Source organism: Natator depressus, chromosome 12, assembly GCF_965152275.1.
Source record: "Natator depressus isolate rNatDep1 chromosome 12, rNatDep2.hap1, whole genome shotgun sequence".
Classification (NCBI taxonomy): domain Eukaryota; kingdom Metazoa; phylum Chordata; order Testudines; family Cheloniidae; genus Natator; species Natator depressus.
In genome coordinates this window covers 2,411,719-2,432,783 of record NC_134245.1, presented here as the reverse complement: position 1 = coordinate 2,432,783, position 21,065 = coordinate 2,411,719, and the positions used below count along the sequence as shown (strand labels likewise).

Genomic DNA, 21,065 nt, shown 5'->3' with positions numbered 1-21,065 from the left:
GGATGTTCTGTATTGTATAAGGGTCAGAAGTGACGTTGCTGTGCACCATGTGAATGAGCAGCTGATCTGGAGGAGAGTCTGTGCTAGTAGACGGTGGCTCTTAATTTCTCTTTACAGTAGATGAGGTGAGGACTTGTAGCTATTGGAGATGACGTACAGTGACTGGAAGGAAGGTGGTTTCCTGTGGACAGTGGATGGGATTTGAGTCAGAGTTGAGGTTTCATAGAACCTGAGTTCAGAATTCTCTGGCTTTTTAAGTATAGTTGTTTTAAAATAAGTAGCACCTTCCAGTGTTCTGAATCAGTTGAAATATCTTAACTTTATTTAGTTTTATTGTATTTATTTGTATTGCTGTAGCAGCTGGAGGCATTAGGGCCTCATGATGCTAGGCACAGTACAGATGAGGAAAAACAGCCAAGAGAGGGTAAATAACTTGTCCAAGGTCACTCCGAAGATCAGTGGCAGAGCCAGAAATAGAATGCAGGTCTACTGAATACCAGACCAATGCCCCAGCCACTCACTTCTTGCTTGGGAATTAATTTACTTTGTTTCTTTTAGAATGTGGCTATATCTTTTTACCAGGAGAGCATTTTTTGCATTAATAAATTCCTTGATTCTGACCAATTGAGAGCTTACAAACTCTACAAGCTGGTTCTAGCACCTGGAAAGTTGAGAGCTAGCTGGCCAGCGAACAGATTAAGCTGGGGTGACATGCACACTAGTGCAGAGAGGATTGCACCTGTTGGGGAAGTAGGTCATGAGTTGTCATCCCTGTCTTCTTCCAGGTCATGACTAATTGAAAAGAGGCTCATCTCTTTCACTCCTACTCTCAAGGTGTCCAGTTGTCCTGCCTGCCTACTTTCTGCTTCCTAAGCTACCCAGGGCCTGTAGCTTCCACCTATTAAATAAATTGGCACCCTTTGTGTTTGTGCTGGGTTCCGGGGTTGGACTGCTATTATACAATTATATATACACACGCACGCTTCATTCAAAGTCCCAGACGACCCTGGTTTTGCTCAACTGATTGACAAATTTGCCATGGAGTCACAGAAGTTCATTGAACTCCTGTGGGGGAAAAATTTTCTGAAGCAGAAGCCCAGCTGCAAGTCAGGGAGAGGTGAGGAAACTACTTACAGCCCAGGACTGTTTTTCCTATTTGTTCAGGTGAACTGAAGAGTAGAGCTGCAAGGGGTTGATGGTAGAGTCCACTACCACCTGAGTCTCTCCTAGTGGGCAGCATTCGTGTGTGTTCACATGCACACTGCCAACCAGGAGCAAGGACTTGATAGGATCGCTGGCAGCCAGCACCTACTGGCTGAGAATGGAGATTAGCAATCATGTCTAAAGGGTTAACGAATGGTCACTTCCAGGACCTAATGGAATGTTTTATAGTAGATAACTCAAAAACTGTTTGCCTGCACTCTGAATTTTTCTGAATTTTTGCTGCGGACGTCCATGGCATAACCAGGGTAATGATAGCTCCTCTCGTTAGAATTCTGTCAGGGTTGTATTTAGAACAGTGTGTGCTCTGTGGTGTTACGTGGCACTGGGTGCCTTGAGCACTAGCAGCACACCAACGCAGAGGAAGTACAGACAAAGCCAGATACAATGGATTGAGGTTTATATTTTCCCTTCCCATTCAAAACGTCACAGAAGGGAGCAAAATCATCATGGTATCTGTGCAGTGGTCCCACCACCCCCTCTCTGTGGAACCGGTGGCAGTGTGGAGCCCAGAAGACTCCTGGGCAGCCTTGTGGAGGAATTCTTCACCCAACAGTAGCCATCGTAGCACAGCCAGGCTAGTATTTATGCTGGTTTGGGGCTGTTCTGTGGACCCTTCTGATTGGGGGAGGGGTGCTTCTGCAGGCATTAACTTGCTCCAGCTCTTAATGTGTTTTTCCCACAGTTGATTTAATGGACGCTTACTGCATAGTGTGGCTTCTCCTCGGGCCATACCCCTTTTTCCACACATGCAACGGGCTCTGTATATTCCTCTGTAGAGGGGAGGCACTTACACAGAGGTTGGTCGCAGCCACTTTGCCCTCCACACAACTTCACTCTCACCATGTCTTTTCCTGAAGTTTGTTCCCTTCAACTCTGCACACCAGGATGGGCTGAGCATAGGAGTTTCAGGGGTTAAAAGGGTATTGACCATATTATCTAATGCAAGCATCAGAAGGGAGGAACTTCAGGAGGAGGTAGAATTGTTTAGGATGCTTCAGTGGGATAGAATTCAGAGCCATTAGATTAATTATTCCAAGAAAAGTGTGGAAAATCATTTCCTAATAGTGAGATTTGTCAGGCTGGAGTAGTCTCCTCTAAGAGAATAGGTGGAGTCTCCATCATGAGTCACTTAAAATCAGACAAAACCCCTGAGAATATACTGTGTTGGATAATCCTTCCTCAGCCAGAGATGGCTAGCTGAGACTTCCTGTCTCTCCCAGCCCCCTCTATGCTAATGAAGCAGGGTAACAGTAGTGAGGATTCTGGTGCCATCTCTTGGCAACTGAATTGTTCCCAGAGGTCCTGCTCTTCCCCTCAAGTTCTAAAATGTTTCACACTGATACCGGTAATCACTGGTACTGGATATGGGGCCAGGTTTTCTTTTTCCTCTTCTGGAAGATTCAATTTCCAGCCTTCTAAGATGAATAACCCAGTATTGAAAATCCCTCTAATGAATTCCTTGTCGCAGGTTCACTTGTCTTCGCTGCCTTCACTTGAGTAGAGGTGGGAAGCTGATTACAGCTCAGAATGATGAAGGGTTGGTTCTTACTCCTTGTAGGAAGCCAGGGTTGATGTTTCGTCCCTGCATAAACCGATGATTTATCCTGTTTGCTCTCTGTTTTTTAAAGAGGAAAATGCTGAACCAGATCTGGATGACAATGAAGATGAGGATGAGACAGCAGTAGAAATTGAGGCTGAACCGGAAGTGGAGCCTGTGGCTCCCACACCACCTCCTGCTAAGAAACGAAGAGGAAGGCCGCCAGGCAAAGCCAGCCAACCAAAACAGCCCCAGCGTAAGTTACTGCCTGACCTTCAGAGTAGCATCCAGTTTGATCAGTTTCTCATGTGGGTCTCTGTGCACCTTCCTAAGGGTTTTCATTCCACTTGAACGGAGTGTTAGCAGTGAGAGTGAAGATAATGTGGTATTCAGGCCTGTATGTTTGGCTGAGATAGAATTTTGGGTCTTTGCCCCATTGACTTCTGGAATTTCTATAGTCTTACTAATATGTGTGAGCAAAGACACTGTGTTAAATCTGCCCACAAGCAGATGGGGTGAAAAGAGACGAGAGAGAGCTAAAAGTGCAGCTGGGTAGAATGGGAGTTTAATACACAAGCATACGCTTGAAGGACAGTCCTGCCTCAACTCCTCTCCCAAGATAAGGTCAAGCAATCTGTCTTGAGGGGCGAGGGGGATGGAGGGGAAAGTATAAGAAACACTAAAAGCCAGAGAAATACCTGTCTCTGACCAAAGCACAACATCACTCCTTACCCCTCCCATGGGTAGGGCCCTACCAAATTCGTGGTCCATTTTGGTCAATTTCATGGTCATGGGATTTTAAAAATAATAAATTTCATGATTTCATCTATTTTAAATCTGAAATTTCACGGTGTTGTAATTGTAGGGGTCCTGGCCCAAAAAGGAGTTTTGGGGGCGGAGATCACAAGGTTTTTATAGGGGTGGTTGCGGTACTGCTACCTTTACTTTTGTGTTGCTGTTGGTGACAGCGCTGCCTTCAGAGCTGGGCAGCTGGAGAGCAGCGGCTACTGGCCGGGAGCTCAGCTGTGAAGGCAGAACTGCTGCCAGCAGCACAGAAATAAGGATGGCCTGATCTGGTATTGCCACTCTTACTTCTGCACTGCTGACTGCAGAGCTGGGCCCTCAGTCAGCAGCTGCCACTCTCCAGCTACCAAGCTCTGAAGGCAGCGCAGAAGTAAGGGTGGCAATACTGTAACCCCCTAAAATAACCTAGTGACCCCACTGCAACTCCCTTTTGGCCCCCAATTTGAGAAACGCTGGTCTCCCTCCGCCCGCCCCACCCATGAAATCTGTATAGTGTTGGGTAAAAGCCCCAAAAGACTAGATTTCATGGGGGGAGACCAGATTTCACAGTCCGTGATGCATTTTTCATGGCCATAAATTTGGTAGGGCCCTACCCAGGGGATACAAAAGAGGTTGTAATGAAGCCCCCTTACCCAAGAGCCTCCAAAATGGAACATGAGAATAAATTGATATGGGGTGGGACCAACAATGTACACTACAGGTATAATTATGCCTGCTGAGAAAGAGGAGGGGGAACAGGGATACTGGGAAGGCTCTGTGGCATACAGAGCTATGGATATGCTTACTTGATTAACCCCAATAAACATCGCATTGCCTGCACTTTAGACTTCTGGTCTTCTGCTTTTTGTCTGTGTGACAAGAACCAGGGGAGGGTGAAGGGAAAGCCCTTAACGTGGAGCTCAGTACTTTTAAAAATATGTTCACTGTCTCTGTATCATTTTACTGAGGCACCTTAGCCTGGTTGAGATCCTGCCTACACGACTCAACGCAAGACTCCTTTTGGTGCAGGCATTTCCTGACAGAGTTATGGAATTCAGAGTTATGGAGGCAGTTCTGTGAAAGGAGGGGAGGAGAGTTATCTTTTCTTTGTAGGTTAACAACATGCTTCCAATCTGTGTAAATTGCTTCCAGGTGCTCTAGCGAAGGACACGCTAAAAATTTGTAACACTAATAATCAGGTTTTTAAAGCAGCCCAGATCAGACGTTAAAAACTAGTGTTTGCTTTCAGAACATTGTTCATTGTGGTAGTACAATGAGCTAGGTATTAGGTGCTATATAAACATAGGTAGACATGGTCCTTGCCCAGAGGGGTTACACTGTAAGACTAAAGACCAGTAGAGGGTTGTACAGAATCCAAGAAAAATATTCCTATAAATCACACTTGAAGGGTGAGTCTGTTCCCCTCTTCAAGGAGTAGCTGCCTCCCACTGTCCTCCTGTGTATTCAAGGCCCCAAGTGCTGTGCTACAAGGCACTGAATCCTGTCTGTCTAAATATTTACACTGCACTCTGGTCCTGAATTCAACTGCAGCATCACACCAGTTAGCAAATGGAGGAGTTTAGTCAATGTACACCCATATAATCAGTATGGTATTGTTAGCTACTCTGCTATGAAACAATGTATTTTAAGTTGCCCCATAATTTTCAGCGTACTTCAGATACTTGTGTTGTCAACACAACTGCATGTAGAGGCTGCTGCAGGGAAGCTGTGTAGGGAACTTGTGATACTTGGGGATGATTGGGAGATAGGTCTCATATTTTTTGCCCCCTCATTCTGAGGAGCATGTGCCTCTTGAGGTCAGGCATGGAGAGGCTGGGCTCCTGTGTTCCTGGAGAATTGCCCTTGTGAATTCCCATTTATGGGGTATGTGCTGAATGCCCTTTCTCATGCAGGGCCTTGAGCCTCTTACTGCTGCTGTAAACAGTTACAGTTCACCCCAGCAGTAAACCTCCGGCCCAGTGAGCACTGTTGAAACCCAGGGCTGAGCTCAACTCTACTAAAAAAAATTGGCGTACTAATTCAAATGATATTGCAACAATAAGAAGTGCTCAGCAGTGGATTGTGGCAGCAGTAAATGCTGCTAAGATGTTGTGGCCCTGATTATCCTGGATAAACTAGGATTGTATTTGTGAAAAGATGATTAATATTCTATGTTCAGTTTCAGTAATAAACTGTCTGGCATGGAAAGAAACTATATAAAATACTTTTGGAGATTATCTGTTTTAACGTACCCCCCCACCTGTGAAATCTGTATTCTGATCTCTTTCTTTTTTCCTTGCTAGCTGCAGCAATCATTCAGGTTGAAGATCAGAACACTGGTGCAATTGAAAACATTATAGTTGAAGTAAAGAAAGAACCTGATGCAGAAACAGTAGGGGAAGAAGAGGAAGCTCAGCCTGCTGTAGTGGAAGCTCCCAATGGAGATCTCACACCTGAGATGATTCTGAGCATGATGGACCGGTGATGGAGGAAAAGGCCAAGCTTGCTGACTGAACTGGCCTGGGCTGTGTTTAAACGGCTCAAATCTATTTTTCCTTTTACCTTTTTTCTTGGCTTTGGGAAATGCATCATTTTAGACCATTTTACCAAACATACTGGGAAATAAAACTTCAAAATGATGTTAGAATGTGATTTAACTAGAACTTGCTGTTTTATGTTAGCGTTACAGGATCATGGAGCATTAGGATATATGTTGGAGTCCTTGAGGGTTTCCCGTGAGATGCTCGATTCATTTTGCTCTGAACTGCATTGTAATGATGGTCCAAGGACAGTGTTTACATGTAACAAGTTTTAATACACAAAAGTGGAAAAATGGAAGCCCTGACTAGAGTATGTGGTACACCACTCTGGACTTGCCCTTCGAGTTCCCAAAGTCCTCCAGCCTTCTTCTCCCAGTAGTGTTTTTAACTGTAAATGCAGACTGGGGAGTGTTCTAAACTTTTAAAATGCTTTTGGTTTTGCTTTGCCCCACTGACTAGCTCCGGTTCTCCGAATCAGCCACACACGGTAGTTTTGGCATGATCCAACTGGTTTCTGTCCTCGTTATGCTTTGCTCTGGGCAAAGCATTTCTGTAATGGTCAAGCTTGTAAATAACTTTTTTTTTTTTTTTTTTTTTTTTACATTTTAATCTTTTTCCATTAATTAAGAGAGATGAAAAAATGCGGATTAAGAAAAACCCCAGTGTTTTAATTACTTGCAAATTAAGTGACAAGAGAATTGGTAGAGTGTAAATGTTGGAAAAGCTGTTGATAACCAATCACGTAGAAGAGAGAGACTATTGTTGCAAAACAACGGAAGCCCACCCGTGAAATCTGGTTTCAAAGCACATGGAACTGGCATTTAAAACCTGTATAATTAACCTTTTCAGTTATAACTTCACAACTACATTTTCTTTGCTCTACTTTGTAGTTGTATTTTGTGTTTATGAATCCTATGTTAAGACAGAAGTGGTGATTTACAGGTGGATCACTGCAGCCCTGGAAACCTGGGCCAGGAAATTTTACTAGGTCAGTAATTATAAAATTTTGGATCTCTGATAAAAAGACAACAAAGGAATAATGTGAAATACAAATGATGCCTGTATATGAACTGTCACGTTAAAATATGTAAGCTTTTTATAGAGCCTCAGTCTTGCTGATTTCAAACAAATTTTTCTTCTATGTATCGCTTTTAAGAGAGCTATCAGTTTAGCTATCAGACTCTAGGTTGATGCATTTTTGTACTTAGCTGTACTGTGTGATATTTTTCATTATTTTAGAAAGCCAACATGAGGAAAAAAAACTGTTATAAAATATGTAATGGGGTTTGAAAGCTGGGAAGGAGAATATACTGCTGTACAGCTAATAAATAATAATGGATTAACATGCGTGCTAACTGGCTGTTTCCTTTGTACCATTTAACCGTTTGTCCTGGAGACAAGGTTCTGAGCTGTCCTGTGACTACCTACGGAAAAATTTCTCCTCTCTCCAGAAGGACACTGAGCAGCCTGGAGTTCTGTGTCTGGGGCACTATGCAGAAGAAAGAAGACCTTTCTAATCATACGAAATGTGTTGGAGTGGATGTTCAACACCGCCAGTGCTAGAAAGCACTGCTGTTTGAATGCTGACAGTCAACTGCATCTGTTCACACAAACACAAAGCTCTGGTGGGCTTGGCTCATGTTCTCATCCAGGAATTGCATTTAGGGATTGTTAGTGAGTGGTTAAAGACAATGTTTATATGAAATCTAGTCCATTCCCCAAATGAATTTGAAAGTACATTTGTGTATAGCAATGCACCAAGCCCCCTGTTGCTTACATTCCCATCTGCTTCGTTCTAAATGTTGTTAACCCTGGAGAGTCCTAGCAAGAAGAGGGCTAAAGAGGTCTGAGTAGCCGTGCAGCAGGCTGGTAGGTAAGAGCAGGCTGGATGATAAAAACAAGGTTGTATAACATCTGGCTTCTCAAAACTCTGTGGAGTTGCTGCAAATGTAGTTAGGGAATTTTACTGTTAAAGGGGAGACTTTCAAAGGCACAAATGGCAGTTAGGTGGCAACTCACACTGAATCTTCAGTAGGAGTTAGATGCCTAACTGGCCTTGGGGCCTTTTGAAAATTTCCATCTAAGAGCTCAGGCAGAGAAAAGCTTTGCAGAAATTAGACGGAATTTATAAAGCCCAGAGTTTCAGGGAGGCATGGTCCACTAGGTAGGAGCTGCAGAGAACAAGGCTATGCAGATCAGAAGAACCAGGACTGGGGACTGAATGGAGAATATCAGCAAGTCTGGCTACAGTGAGATCATGGAGGATAATTCCAGACTGGATTCTCAACTGAATGAGGAGCTAGGGTAGGGACCAGAAGAGAGCACTGATGTTCATGGGCTTCTCTCTTCCCAGTGATCAGAAGGGAAGCACCAGTTGGTATAAGCCCTGAACTGGGAACTAGGGAGGCTGTATTTACAGTAGGCAAGATAAGAGGGCATTAAGCTATGTTGGTAGACTGATGCATGTACAGACCGTAGTGGCCAGGTGATGGGAGAAGGGGAGTTTGAAAATGTTCATGCTGGGTTAGTGAGAGCTGCTGCTGATAAATGTCCCCAAGCCTCCCCTGCCCCATCTTAAGTTGTGTCTACACTACAGTCAGAGGTGTGACTGCAGCCCGTGTAGACATACCCAAGCTAGCTCTGATCTATCCAGTTTGAATAACGCTGGCAGTAAGCTGTGGCAGCGCAGGCTAGTTGCTCAAGTTCATACCAGGGAGCCAAGAGGGTTTGCACAGCTCATGTTGCGATTGTTGTTTGTGCTAGCTAGTTCAGAGCTAGGTCACCTACATGCACACGTGCTGCAGTCCCACCTTTGGCTGCAGTTAGACATATACCCTGAGGCCTGGGCCACGCTAAAGTTTAGATCAACGTAGCTATGGTGCCCAGGGGTGTTAAAAATTCACAACCTGAGCACTGCAGCTTCCCCACCGCAAAGCGCAGCCCCTGGCAATGCCACGCGTCTCTGAGCCTACACCCATGTTAAAAGGAGGGGGTCGTGCCCCTGGTTCCAGTGCCCCTGGGTGTGGGGGGGCCAAATGTTCTTTGTGCCCAGGGCCTCAGTAAATCAAAATCTGCCTTTGCTACCAAGCTTGGCTAGAGAGGACTCTCTGGAACAGCCATTTTGGAGACCACAAGGAGCTGGCCCTCCAAGGCTTAGAGGGGCTAGCAACAGCCAGTCAGGCCCTGCTGGCCCAGATAGAAGGAGCTGCCTGGGTGCAGCAGGGCAGTCCCTGGCTGGGATCAGAGGGGTGTGGGGTGGAATAGAAGCAGGTGCAAGTCGGGGTGGGGGTGCACTGATCTGTCTGTGTGGGGAGCTCTGGGGTGGAATAGGGGGTGCAGGTCAGGGTGGGGGTTCACTGGCCTGTGTGAGTGGGGTGCTCTGCAGTGGAATAGCAGGGGGGGCAGGGCAGGGGTGCATTGGTCTATCTGTGCGGGGAGCTCTGCAGTGGAATAGTGGGGGGTGCCCATACAGGTCCAGGTGGGGTGCACTCGCGGATCTGCTTATGTGAAGTGTTTGCAGTTTCAACTATAGGAGATCAGGCGACTCCTCCCAAGAGTTATTCTGGCAGGTCATTCATGCACTTGCCCTGCTAAGCTGTGTCACTCATGCTTCCTTGCAGGCTGCAGAAGCTGCAGATACAGGGCTAGATTTAGGCGTTGCAGAATTCAGGCTGTTCACAAACTGGAAAGGACAGAAAAGAGCTACACAAACAATTTGAGGTCTGCCTTATAGTGAGTGATTTGAGAAACTCAATCTATTTAGTTCTGCAAAAGACAGTGAAGGGTTACGTGATCATGTTTTATAGGGACTGGTGAATTAATCTCACAGATTAAAAGAGTTAAAGCTGTTAAAGTCTTTCACTGTCCAACATCAAACTGTGTTAAACAAGGTTTGGGGTTGGCATACAGAGACCTGAGCCTGCTTCGTGCCATGGCAAACACACCATTAAAAATCCCTTGAACCTTTTTCTTAACGATACAGAAAAGAAGGAAAAGCAGTTGAAGCCTTTGAAAAGCATTAAATAAGGGTTCTGTTGTAACAACATCCTTTGTTCCCTTTCCCTTTAGCTGGAGTGAGAAGGCAAAGCCCAGTGTCTGACAGTCCCTTAGAAGGTATCAAAGGTGGTAATAACTCTTGTGCTGGGGAAAAGAGAAGCAGTTACCTGCAATGGGCTGGAGCTGTTGTTGTTACAGTCTGATCCTGTGTCACCCCGGGTGTGGCTGGGATTCAGCTGGAGCCAGTAGGGTGGCGACGTCATCTGGGTCCCTCTCTCTGGCCCATCTGGGCAGGACATCGCTCAGGATCAGGCTGACACAGGCCTAGGGTCCCAGGAGATGATGGGGTGGGGTCACCTATGGTGGTGAAGCTTGCTCCAGTAGCCTCTGTCTGTTCTTCACTATTTTCCCTCCAGAGTCTCTTTCTTTAAGGACCCAGACAGAGAGGGAATGCTGGGTAGCCTAGCCCATGCCCCACTAGTTAGGCCTTGTTTCTGATGCACCAATTTTGATTCTTTAAGTTCTGGTTTCACATCTTCTGTTTGTTCCAAGCATGATTTCAACACTGTCGTGAAGGATATTAGTAGTAGGGCTGTAGATTAATAGCAGTTAACTCACTTGATTAACTCAAAAAAATTCATCACAATTAAAAAAAAATTATCACGATTAATCACACTGTTAAACAACAGAATACCAATTGAAATTTACTAAATATTTTGGACATTTTTCTACATTTTTGAATATATTGATTTCTATTACAACACAATACAATGTGTACAGTGCTCACTTTATATTATTTTTATTACAAATATCTGCACTATAAAAATGATAAACAAAATAGTATTTTTCAATTCACCTCATACAAGTTCTGTAGTGCAATCTCTTTATCATGACAGTATAACTTACAAATGTAGATTTTTTTTTTGTTACATAACTGCACTCAAAAATAAAACAATGTAAAACTTTGGAGCCTACAAGTCCACTCAGTCCTACTTCTTGTTCAGCCAATCGCTCAGACAAATAAGTTTGTTTACATTTATGAGAGATACTGCTGCCTGCTTCTTATTTACAATGTTACCTGAAAGTGAGAACACGGATTCACATGGCACTTTTATAGCTGGCGTTGCAAGGTATTTACATGCCAGGTATGCTAAATGTTCATGTGCACATTCATGCTTCAGCCACCATTCTAGAGGACATGGTTCCATGCTGATGATGCTCGGTTAAAAGAAAAATGTGTTAATTAAATTTGTGACTGAACTCCTTTGGGGGAGAATTGTGTGTCTCCTGCTCGGTTTTACCTGCATTCTGCCCTAGGTTTCATGTTATAGCCGTCCCGGATGATAACCCAAGACATGTTCGTTTTAAGAACACCTTCACAGCAGATTCAACAAAATGCAAAGAAGGTACCAATGTGAGATTTCTAAGGATAGATACATCACTCGACCCAAGGTTTAAGAATCTGAAGTGCCTTCCTAAATCTGAGAGGGACAAGGTGTGGAGCATGTTTTCAGATATCTTAAAGGAGCAACACTCCAATGCGGAAACTACAGAACCGAAACCACCAAAAAAGAAAATCAACCTTCTGCTGGTGGCATCCAACTCAGATGATGAAAATGAATGTGCGTCGGTCCGCTCTGCTTTGGATCATTATTGAACAGAACCCGTCATCAGCATGGACACATGTCCTGTGGAATGGTGGTTGAAGCATAAAGGGACATATGAATCTTTAGCACATCTGGCACATAAATATCTTGCGATGCCGGCTACAACAGTACCATGCAAACATCTGTTCTCACTTTCAGGTGACACTGTAAACAAGACGAGGGCAGCATTATCTCCTGCAAATTGAAACCAAACGTGATTGACTGAGTGGCCGTGTAGGTTCTAAAGTTTTACATTGTTATATTTTTGAATGCAGTTATTTTTCATACATAATTCTACATTTTGTAAGTTCAACTTTCATTATAAAGAGATTGCACTACAGTACTTGTATGAGTTGAATTGAAAAATACTATTTCTTTTGTTTTTTACAGTGCAAATATTTGTAATAAAAAACAATATAAAGCGAGCACTGTACACTTTGTATTCTGTTGTAATTGAAATCAATATATTTGAAAATGTAGACAATGTTCAAAAATATTTAAATAAATGGTATTCTATTATTATTTAACAGTGTGATTAATCTCGCGATTAATTTTTGTAATCACTTGACAGCCCTAATTAGTAGCCTTTTTGCATAGACTAAATCAGTTTTTCTGTCTGGTTTTCTTGCACCTGTTTATAACATTTTTGATTTAAAAACAACTTGACCTACTTTTGGTGGTTAATTCCCAAGCAGGCAAAAAGTTACAAGCCCAATTGCCACAACAAGCCCTACATGGGGAAGATCTTTTGAGAGCAGAGGGCTCTTTACTCCAGCAGAAAGAGGCATATCGAAGTCCAATGGCTGAAAGCGGAGCTGAGCAAAATTTGGAATTTTTGCCTTGTGGGAAATTCCAATAGTTTCCAACAGTTGTTTGTCCCAAATCAGGAGGAAAAGTTGAAATATCAGGTGTTCTTTCCCCCAAAAAAACAAACAAAAAAAACCAAAATAGGCTAGAAAAAATCAGTTTGGAAATGTTTCATTTGGACATTCCCAAGATCAAACTGTTTCACTTCAGTGCATTGAACTGACCTGCTGTTCCAATCAGTGTGATAGTAACCTGTATTTCCCTAAAAGGCACTTTGCCTTATGGGAGTTGTAGTCTGGCCAGGGAGCCAAACTTCATCTCCCATGATAAGAAAAGGAGTACTTGTGGCACCTGAGCCCTGGTCTACACTAGGACTTTAGATCGAATTTAGCAGCGTTAAATCGATGTAAACCTGCACCCGTCCACACGATGAAGCCCTTTATTTCGACTTAAAGGGCTCTTAAAATCGATTTCCTTACTCCACCCCTGACAAGTGGATTAGCGCTTAAATCGGCCTTGCCGGGTCGAATTTGGGGTACTGTGGACACAATTCGACAGTATTGGCCTCCGGGAGCTATCCCAGAGTGCTCCATTTTGACCGCTCTGGACAGCACTCTCAACTCAGATGCACTGGCCAGGTAGACAGGAAAAGAACCGTGAACTTTTGAATCTCATTTCCTGTTTGGCCAGCATGGCAAACTGCAGGTGACCATGCAGAGCTCATCAGCAGAGGTGACCATGATGGAGTCTCAGAATCGCAAAAGAGCTCCAGCATGGACCGAACGGGAGGTACGGGATCTGATCGCTGTATGGGGAGAGGAATCCGTGCTATCAGAACTCCGTTCCAGTTTTCGAAATGCCAAAACCTTTGTCAAAATCTCCCAGGGCATGAAGGACAGAGGCCATAACAGGGACCCGAAGCAGTGCCGCATGAAACTGAAGGAGCTGAGGCAAGCCTACCAGAAAACCAGAGAGGCGAACGACCGCTCCGGGTCAGAGCCCCAAACATGCCGCTTCTATGATGAGCTGCATGCCATTTTAGGGGGTTCAGCCACCACTACCCCAGCCGTGTTGTTTGACTCCTTCAATGGAGATGGAGGCAATACGGAAGCAGGTTTTGGGGACGAAGAAGATGATGATGATGACGAGGTTGTAGATAGCTCACAGCAAGCAAGCGGAGAAACCGGTTTTCCCGACAGCCAGGAACTGTTTCTCACCCTGGACCTGGAGCCAGTACCCCCTGAACCCACCCAAGGCTGCCTCCTGGACCCAGCAGGCGGAGAAGGGACCTCCGGTGAGTGTACCTTTTAAAATACTATACATGGTTTAAAAGCAAGCATGTGAAAGGATTACTTTGCCCTGGCATTCGCGGCTCTCCTGGATATACTCCCAAAGCCTTTGCAAAAGGTTTCTGGGGAGGGCAGACTTATTGCGTCCGTCATGGTAGGACACTTTACCACTCCAGGCCAGTAACACGTACTCGGGAATCATTGTACAACAAAGCATTGCAGTGTATGTTTGCTGGCGTTCAAGCAACATCCGTTCTTTATCTCTCTGTGTTATCCTCAGGAGAGTGAGATATAATCCATGGTCACCTGGTTGAAATAGGGTGCTTTTCTTCAGGGGACACTCAGAGGAGCCCATTCCTGCTGGGCTGTTTGCCTGCGGCTGAACAGAAATGTTCCCCGCTGTTAGCCACAGGGAGGGGGGAGGGTTGAGGGGGTAGCCACGCGGTGGGGGGAGGCAAAATGCGACCTTGTAACGAAAGCACATGTGCTATGTATGTAATGTTAACAGCAAGGTTTACCCTGAAAGAGTGTAGCCACTGTTTTATAAAATGTGTCTTTTTAAATACCGCTGTCCCTTTTCTTTTCTCCACCAGCTGCATGTGTTTCAATGATCACAGGATCTTCTCCTTCCCAGAGGCTAGTGAAGATTAGAAAGAAAAAAAAACGCACTCAAGATGAAATGTTCTCCGAGCTCATGCTGTCCTCCCACGCTGACAGAGCACAGACGAATGCGTGGAGGCAAATAATGTCAGAGTGCAGGAAAGCACAAAATGACCAGGAGGAGAGGTGGCGGGCTGAAGAGAGTAAGTGGCGAGCTGAAGAGAGGGCTGAAGTTCGAATGTGGCGGCAGCGTGATGAGAGGAGGCAGGATTCAATGCTGAGGCTGCTGGAGGACCAAACCAGTATGCTCCAGTGTATGGTTGAGCTGCAGCAAAGGCAGCTGGAGCACAGACTGCCACTGCAGCCCCTGTGTAACCAACCGCCCTCCTCCCCAAGTTCCATAGCCTCCACACCCAGACGCCCAAGAACGCGGTGGGGGGGCCACCGGCCAACCAGCCACTCCACCACAGAGGATTGCCCAAAAAAAAGAAGGCTGTCATTCAATAAATTTTAAAGTTGTAAACTTTTAAAGTGCTGTGTGGCATTTTCCTTCCCTCCTCCACCACCCCTCCTGGGCTACCTTGGTAGTCATCCCCCTATTTGTGTGATGAATGAATAAAGAATGCATGAATGTGAAGCAACAATGACTTTATTGCCTCTGCAAGCGGTGATCAAAGGGAGGAGGGGAGGGTGGTTAGCTTACAGGGAAGTAGAGTGAACCAAGGGGCGGGGGGTTTCATCAAGGAGAAACAAACAGAACTTTCACACCGTAGCCTGGTCAGTCATGAAACTGTTTTTCAAAGCCTCTCTGATGCGTACCGCACCCTCCTGTGCTCTTCTAACCGCCCTGGTGTCTGGCTGCACGTAACCAGCAGCCAGGTGATTTGCCTCAACCTCCCACCCCGCCATAAACGTCTCCCCCTTACTCTCACAGATATTGTGGAGCACACAGCAAGCAGTAATAACAGTGGGAATATTGGTTTTGCTGAGGTCTAAGCGAGTGAGTAAACTGCGCCAGCGCGCCTTTAAACGTCCAAATGCACATTCTACCACCATTCTGCACTTGCTCAGCCTGTAGTTGAACAGCTCCTGACTGCTGTCCAGGCTGCCTGTGTACGGCTTCATGAGCCATGGCATTAAGGGGTAGGCTGGGTCCCCAAGGATAACTATAGGCATTTCAACATCACCAACAGTTATTTTCTGGTCTGGGAATAAAGTCCCTTCTTGAAGCTTTTGAAACAGACCAGAGTTCCTGAAGATGCGAGCGTCATGTACCTTTCCCGGCCATCCCACGTTGATGTTGGTGAAACGTCCCTTGTGATCCACCAGAGCTTGCAGCACTATTGAAAAGTACCCCTTGCGGTTTATGTACTCGCCGGCTTGGTGCTCCGGTGCCAAGATAGGGATATGGGTTCCGTCTATGGCCCCACCACAGTTAGGGAATCCCATTGCAGCAAAGCCATCCACTATGACCTGCACATTTCCCAGGGTCACTACCCTTGATATCAGCAGATCTTTGATTGCGTGGGCTACTTGCATCACAGCAGCCCCCACAGTAGATTTGCCCACTCCAAATTGATTCCCGACTGACCGGTAGCTGTCTGGCGTTGCAAGCTTCCACAGGGCTATCGCCACTCGCTTCTCAACTGTGAGGGCTGCTCTCATCTTGGTATTCATGCGCTTCAGGGCAGGGGAAAGCAAGTCACAAAGTTCCATGAAAGTGCCCTTACGCATGCGAAAGTTTCGCAGCCACTGGGAATCGTCCCAGACCTGCAACACTATGCGGTCCCACCAGTCTGTACTTGTTTCCCGAGCCCAGAATCGGCATTCCACAGCATGAACCTGCCCCATTAGCACCATGATGCATGCATTGGCAGGGCCCATGCTTTCAGAGAAATCTGTGTCCATGTCCTGATCACTCACGTGACCGCGCTGACGTCGCCTCCTCGCCCGGTAGCGCTTTGCCAGGTTCTGGTGCTGCATATACTGCTGGATAATGCGTGTGGTGTTTAATGTGCTCCTAATTGCCAAAGTGAGCTGAGCGGACTCCATGCTTGCCTTGGTATGGCGTCCGCACAGAAAAAAGGCGCGGAATGATTGTCTGCCGTTGCTCTGACAGAGGGAGGGGCGACTGACGACACGGCTTACAGGGTTGGCTTCAGGGGGCTAAAATCCACAAAGGGGGTGGCTTTACATCAAGGAGTAGTTCAGGCAGGGCTTCACGGAGGGTTCCAGTAAGAAATGGTGCACCTAAGTTATTGTTCTTATTGGAACAAGGAGGTTAGCCTGGCCTCTGATTGATACATGGCTAGATTTACCTCGCTGCACCTTCTCTGTGAGTGACTGCAGTGTGACCTAGAGGAATGAGTCCCCTAGACAGGGGAGAAGGCAAATGAGTACAAAACAAATCTGGTCTATTTCTTGTTTTGATCCACTCCATCTATCTTTTACATCTTTGGCTGGCAGCAGACGGTGCAGAAGGACTGCAAGCCATCCACATCTCATGGCTGCTTGACAGAAGATGGTACAGTACGACTGCTAGCCATCCTCATCTCTTGCCTGCCTGGCAGAAGATGGCACAGTATGATTGCTAGCCATCGTCATCTCTTGCCTGCCCGGCAGAAGATGGTACAATACGACTGCTAGCAATCTGTATTGCCTGCCTGCTCACCATTAGATGGTTCAATACGACTGACTGCAGGACTAAAGAGAATGACCTGGTCAAGTCACCAAAAATTTAGTCCCTGCACCCATGTCTGCCCAGGCGCTCCTGATCGACCTCACACAGGGGACCAGGAGTACCTCGGACATGACGAGGACGGCTACCAGTCGTATTGTACCGTCTGCTGCCACAAGGCAATGGGTTGCTGCTACTGTGTAGCAATGCCGTGCCGCATCTGCCAGCACCCAGGAGACATACGGTGACGGTTACCTGAGCGGGCTCCATGCTTGCGGTGGTATGGCGTCCGCACAGGTAACTCAGGAAAAAAGGCACGAAACGATTGTCTGCCCTTGCTTTCACGGAGGGAGGGAGGGAGGAAAGGGGGGACTGACGATATGTACCCAGAACCACCCGCGACAATGTTTCAGCCCCATCAGGCATTGGGATCTCAACCCAGAATTCCAATGGGCAGCGGAGACTGCGGGAACTGTGGGATAGCCACCCACAGTGCAACGCTCCGGAAGTCGACTCTAGCCTCGGTACTGTGGAAGCACTCCACCGAGTTAATGCACTTAATGCACTTCTGTGGGGACACACACACTCGAATATATAAAACCTATTTCTAAAAAACCGACTTCTATAAATTCGACCTTATTCCGTAGTGTAGACATACCCTTAGAGACTAACCAATTTATTTGAGCATAAGCTTTTGTGAGCTACAGCTCACTTCATCGGATGCATTCAGTGGAAAATACAGTGAGGAGATTTATATACACACAGACCATGAAAAAATACACATTGTAAGGAGAGTGATCACTTAAGATGAGCTATTACCAGCAGGAGAGTGGGGTGGGGGGAGAGAAAACCTTTTGAAGTGATAATTAAGGTGGGCCATTTCCAGGAGTTAACAAGAACGTCTGAGGAACGGGCGGGGGGAATAGTTTTACTTAGTATAATGACTCAACCAGTCCCAGTCTCTATTCAAGCCTAAGTTAATTGTATCCAATTTGCAAATTAATTCCAATTCAGCAGTCTCTCGTTGGAGTCTGTTTTCGAAGTTTTTTTGTTGAAGGATAGTCACTTTGAGATCAGAAATTGAGTGACCAAAGAGATTGAAGTGTTCTCCGACTGGTTTATGAATGTTATAATTCTTGACATCTGATTTGTGTCCATTTATTCTTTTATGTATGCAAGGCACTGCATTTAGCCGTATGGAGTGGAAATCTATCAACTTCATGAAAAAACTCGTATAGATACAGACAGACATCATCTTCCTTTCCAAATGCAAACAGATGGACATCATACCAAAAGGACTGAAGGTAAAAAATCCATTACAATCTACATACCACACAGACTATGCTGACAGCTTGTGTCACACGCTCTCAAAGAAACTGCGGAATCACCTGATCAACATCCTCCACAGCAAACAGGGAAAGATTAAGAATGAGCTCTCAAAACTGGATACTCTCATAAAAAACCAACCTTCGACACAAACTTTCTTGTGGCTGGACTTTACTAAAACTAGACAAGCCATATACAACACACACTTTGCTTCTCTACAAAAGAAAAAGGACACTAAATTATCTAAACTACTACATGCCACAAGGGGCCACAGCAATGGTTCCCTTAACCCACCCAGCAATATTGTTAATTTATCCAACTATACTCTTAGCCCAGCAGAAGCAGCTGTCCTATCTCGGGGCCTCTCCTTCTGCCCCTCCACCCCCAGGAACATGATACAGTTCTATTTTTGACGTCTCTGACTCAAGGAATATTTCCAACACACCTCTGAACAACATACTAATCCACAGAGACCTTCCTACCAAGACTACAAAAAGAAGGATTCTAGGTGGACTCCTCCTGAAGGTCGAAACAGCAGACTGGACTTCTACATAGAGTGCTTCCACCGACGTGCACGGGCTGAAATTGTGGAAAAGCAGCATCACTTGCCCCATAACCTCAGCCGTGCAGAGCACAATGCCATCCACAGCCTCAGAAACAACTCTGACATCATAATCAAAAAGACTGACAAAGGAGGTGCTGTTGTCATCATGAATAGGTCGGAATATGAACAAGAGGCTGCTCGGCAGCTCTCCAACACCACTTTCTACAAGTCATTACCCTCTGATCCCACTGAGAGTTACCAAAAGAAACTACAGCATTTGCTCAAGAAACTCCCTGAAAAAGCACAAGAACAAATCTGCACAGACACACCCCTGGAAACCTGACCTGGGACATTCTATCTACTACCCAAGATCCATAAACCTGGAAATCCTGGGCACCCCATCATCTCAGGCATTGGCACCCTGACAGCAGGACTGTCTGGCTATGAAGACTCCCTCCTCAGGCCCTACGCTACCAGCACTCCCAGCTATCTTCGAGACACCACTGACTTCCTGAGGAAACTACAATCCATTGGTGATCTTCCTGATAACACCATCCTGGCCACTATGGATGTAGAAGCCCTCTACACCAACATTCCACACAAAGATGGACTACAAGCCGTCAGGAACAGTATCCCCAATAATGTCACTGCAAACCTGGTGGCTGAACTTTGTGACTTTGTCCTCACCCATAACTATTTCACATTTGGGGACAATGTATACCTTCAGATCAGCGGCACTACTGTGCGTACCCGCATGGCCCCACAGTATGCCAACATTTTTATGGCTGACTTAGAACAACGCTTCCTCAGCTCTCGTCCCCGAACGCTCCTACTCTACTTCGCTACATTGATGACATCTTCATCATCTGGACCCATGGAAAAGAAGCCTGTCATAAATATAAAGGGAAGGGTAAACCCCTTTAAAATCCCTCCTGGCCAGAGGAAAAATCCTCTCACCTGTAAAGGGTTAAGAAGCTAAAGGTAACCTTGCTGGCACCTGACCAAAATGACCAATGAGGAGACAAGATACTTTCAAAAGCTGGGAGGAGGGAGAGAAACAAAGGGTCTGTGCCTGTCGGTATGCTGCTTTTGCCGGGGATAGAACAGGAATGGAGTCTTAAAACTTTTAGTAAGTAATCTAGCTAGGTATGTGTTAGATTATGATTTCTTTAAATGGCTGAGAAAAGAACTGTGCTGAATAGAATGACTATTTCTGTCTGTGTGTCTTTTTTGTAACTTAAGGTTTTGCCTAGAGGGATTCTCTATGTTTTGAATCTAATTACCCTGTAAGGTATCTACCATCCTGATTTTACAGAGGTGATTCCTTTACTTCTATTTACTTCTATTTCTATTAAAAGTCTTCTTGTAAGAAAACTGAATGCTTTTTCATTGTTCTCAGATTCAAGGGTTTGGGTCTGTGGTCACCTATGCAAATTGGTGAGGATTTTTACCAAACCTTTCCCAGGAAGTGGGGTGCAAGGGTTGGGAGGATTTTGGGGGGAAAGACGTGTCCAAACTACGTTTCCCAGTAAACCCAGTTAGAGGGTGGTGGTGGTAGTGCATATTCCAAAGACAAAGGATAAAATTAATTTGTACCTTGGGGAAGTTTTAACCTAAGCTGGTAAAAGTAAGCTCAGGAGGTTTTCATGCAGGTCCCCACATCTGTACCCTAGAGTTCAGAGTGGGGGAGGAACCTTGACAAAGCCCTTGAGGAATTCCACCATGATTTCAACAATTTCCACCCCACCATCAACCTCAGCCTGGACCAGTCCACACAAGAGATCCACTTCCTGGACACTACAGTGCTAATAAGCGATGGTCACATAAACACCACCCTATACCGGAAACCTACTGACTGCTATTCCTACCTACATGCCTCCAGCTTTCACCCTGACCACACCACACGATCCATTACCTAGGGAGGTGGTAGAATCTCCTTCCTTAGAAGTTTTTTTAAGGTCAGGCTTGACAAAGCCCTGGCTGGGATGATTTAATTGGGGATTGGTCCTGCTTTGAGCAGGGGGTTGGACTAGATGACCTCCTGAGGTCCCTTCCAACCCTGATATTCTATGATTCATTGTCTACAGCCAAGCTCT

At 45.6% G+C, this 21,065-nt stretch overlaps 1 protein-coding gene across 2 annotated transcripts in view; it reads left to right on the top strand.

The window, feature by feature from the left end:
* CTCF (CCCTC-binding factor) overlaps positions 1-6,699 on the top strand; it is a 50,206-nt gene extending 43,507 nt beyond the window's left edge. For both annotated transcript variants that reach the window (XM_074968337.1, XM_074968338.1), the window contains exons 10-11: positions 2,853-3,017; positions 5,848-6,699. In XM_074968337.1, coding sequence (XP_074824438.1) covers positions 2,853-3,017; positions 5,848-6,029 — 347 coding nt within the window. In that variant the 3' untranslated portion in view covers positions 6,030-6,699. The remainder of the gene's footprint in view (positions 1-2,852; positions 3,018-5,847) is intronic.
* Positions 6,700-21,065: the final 14,366 nt, after the last annotated feature.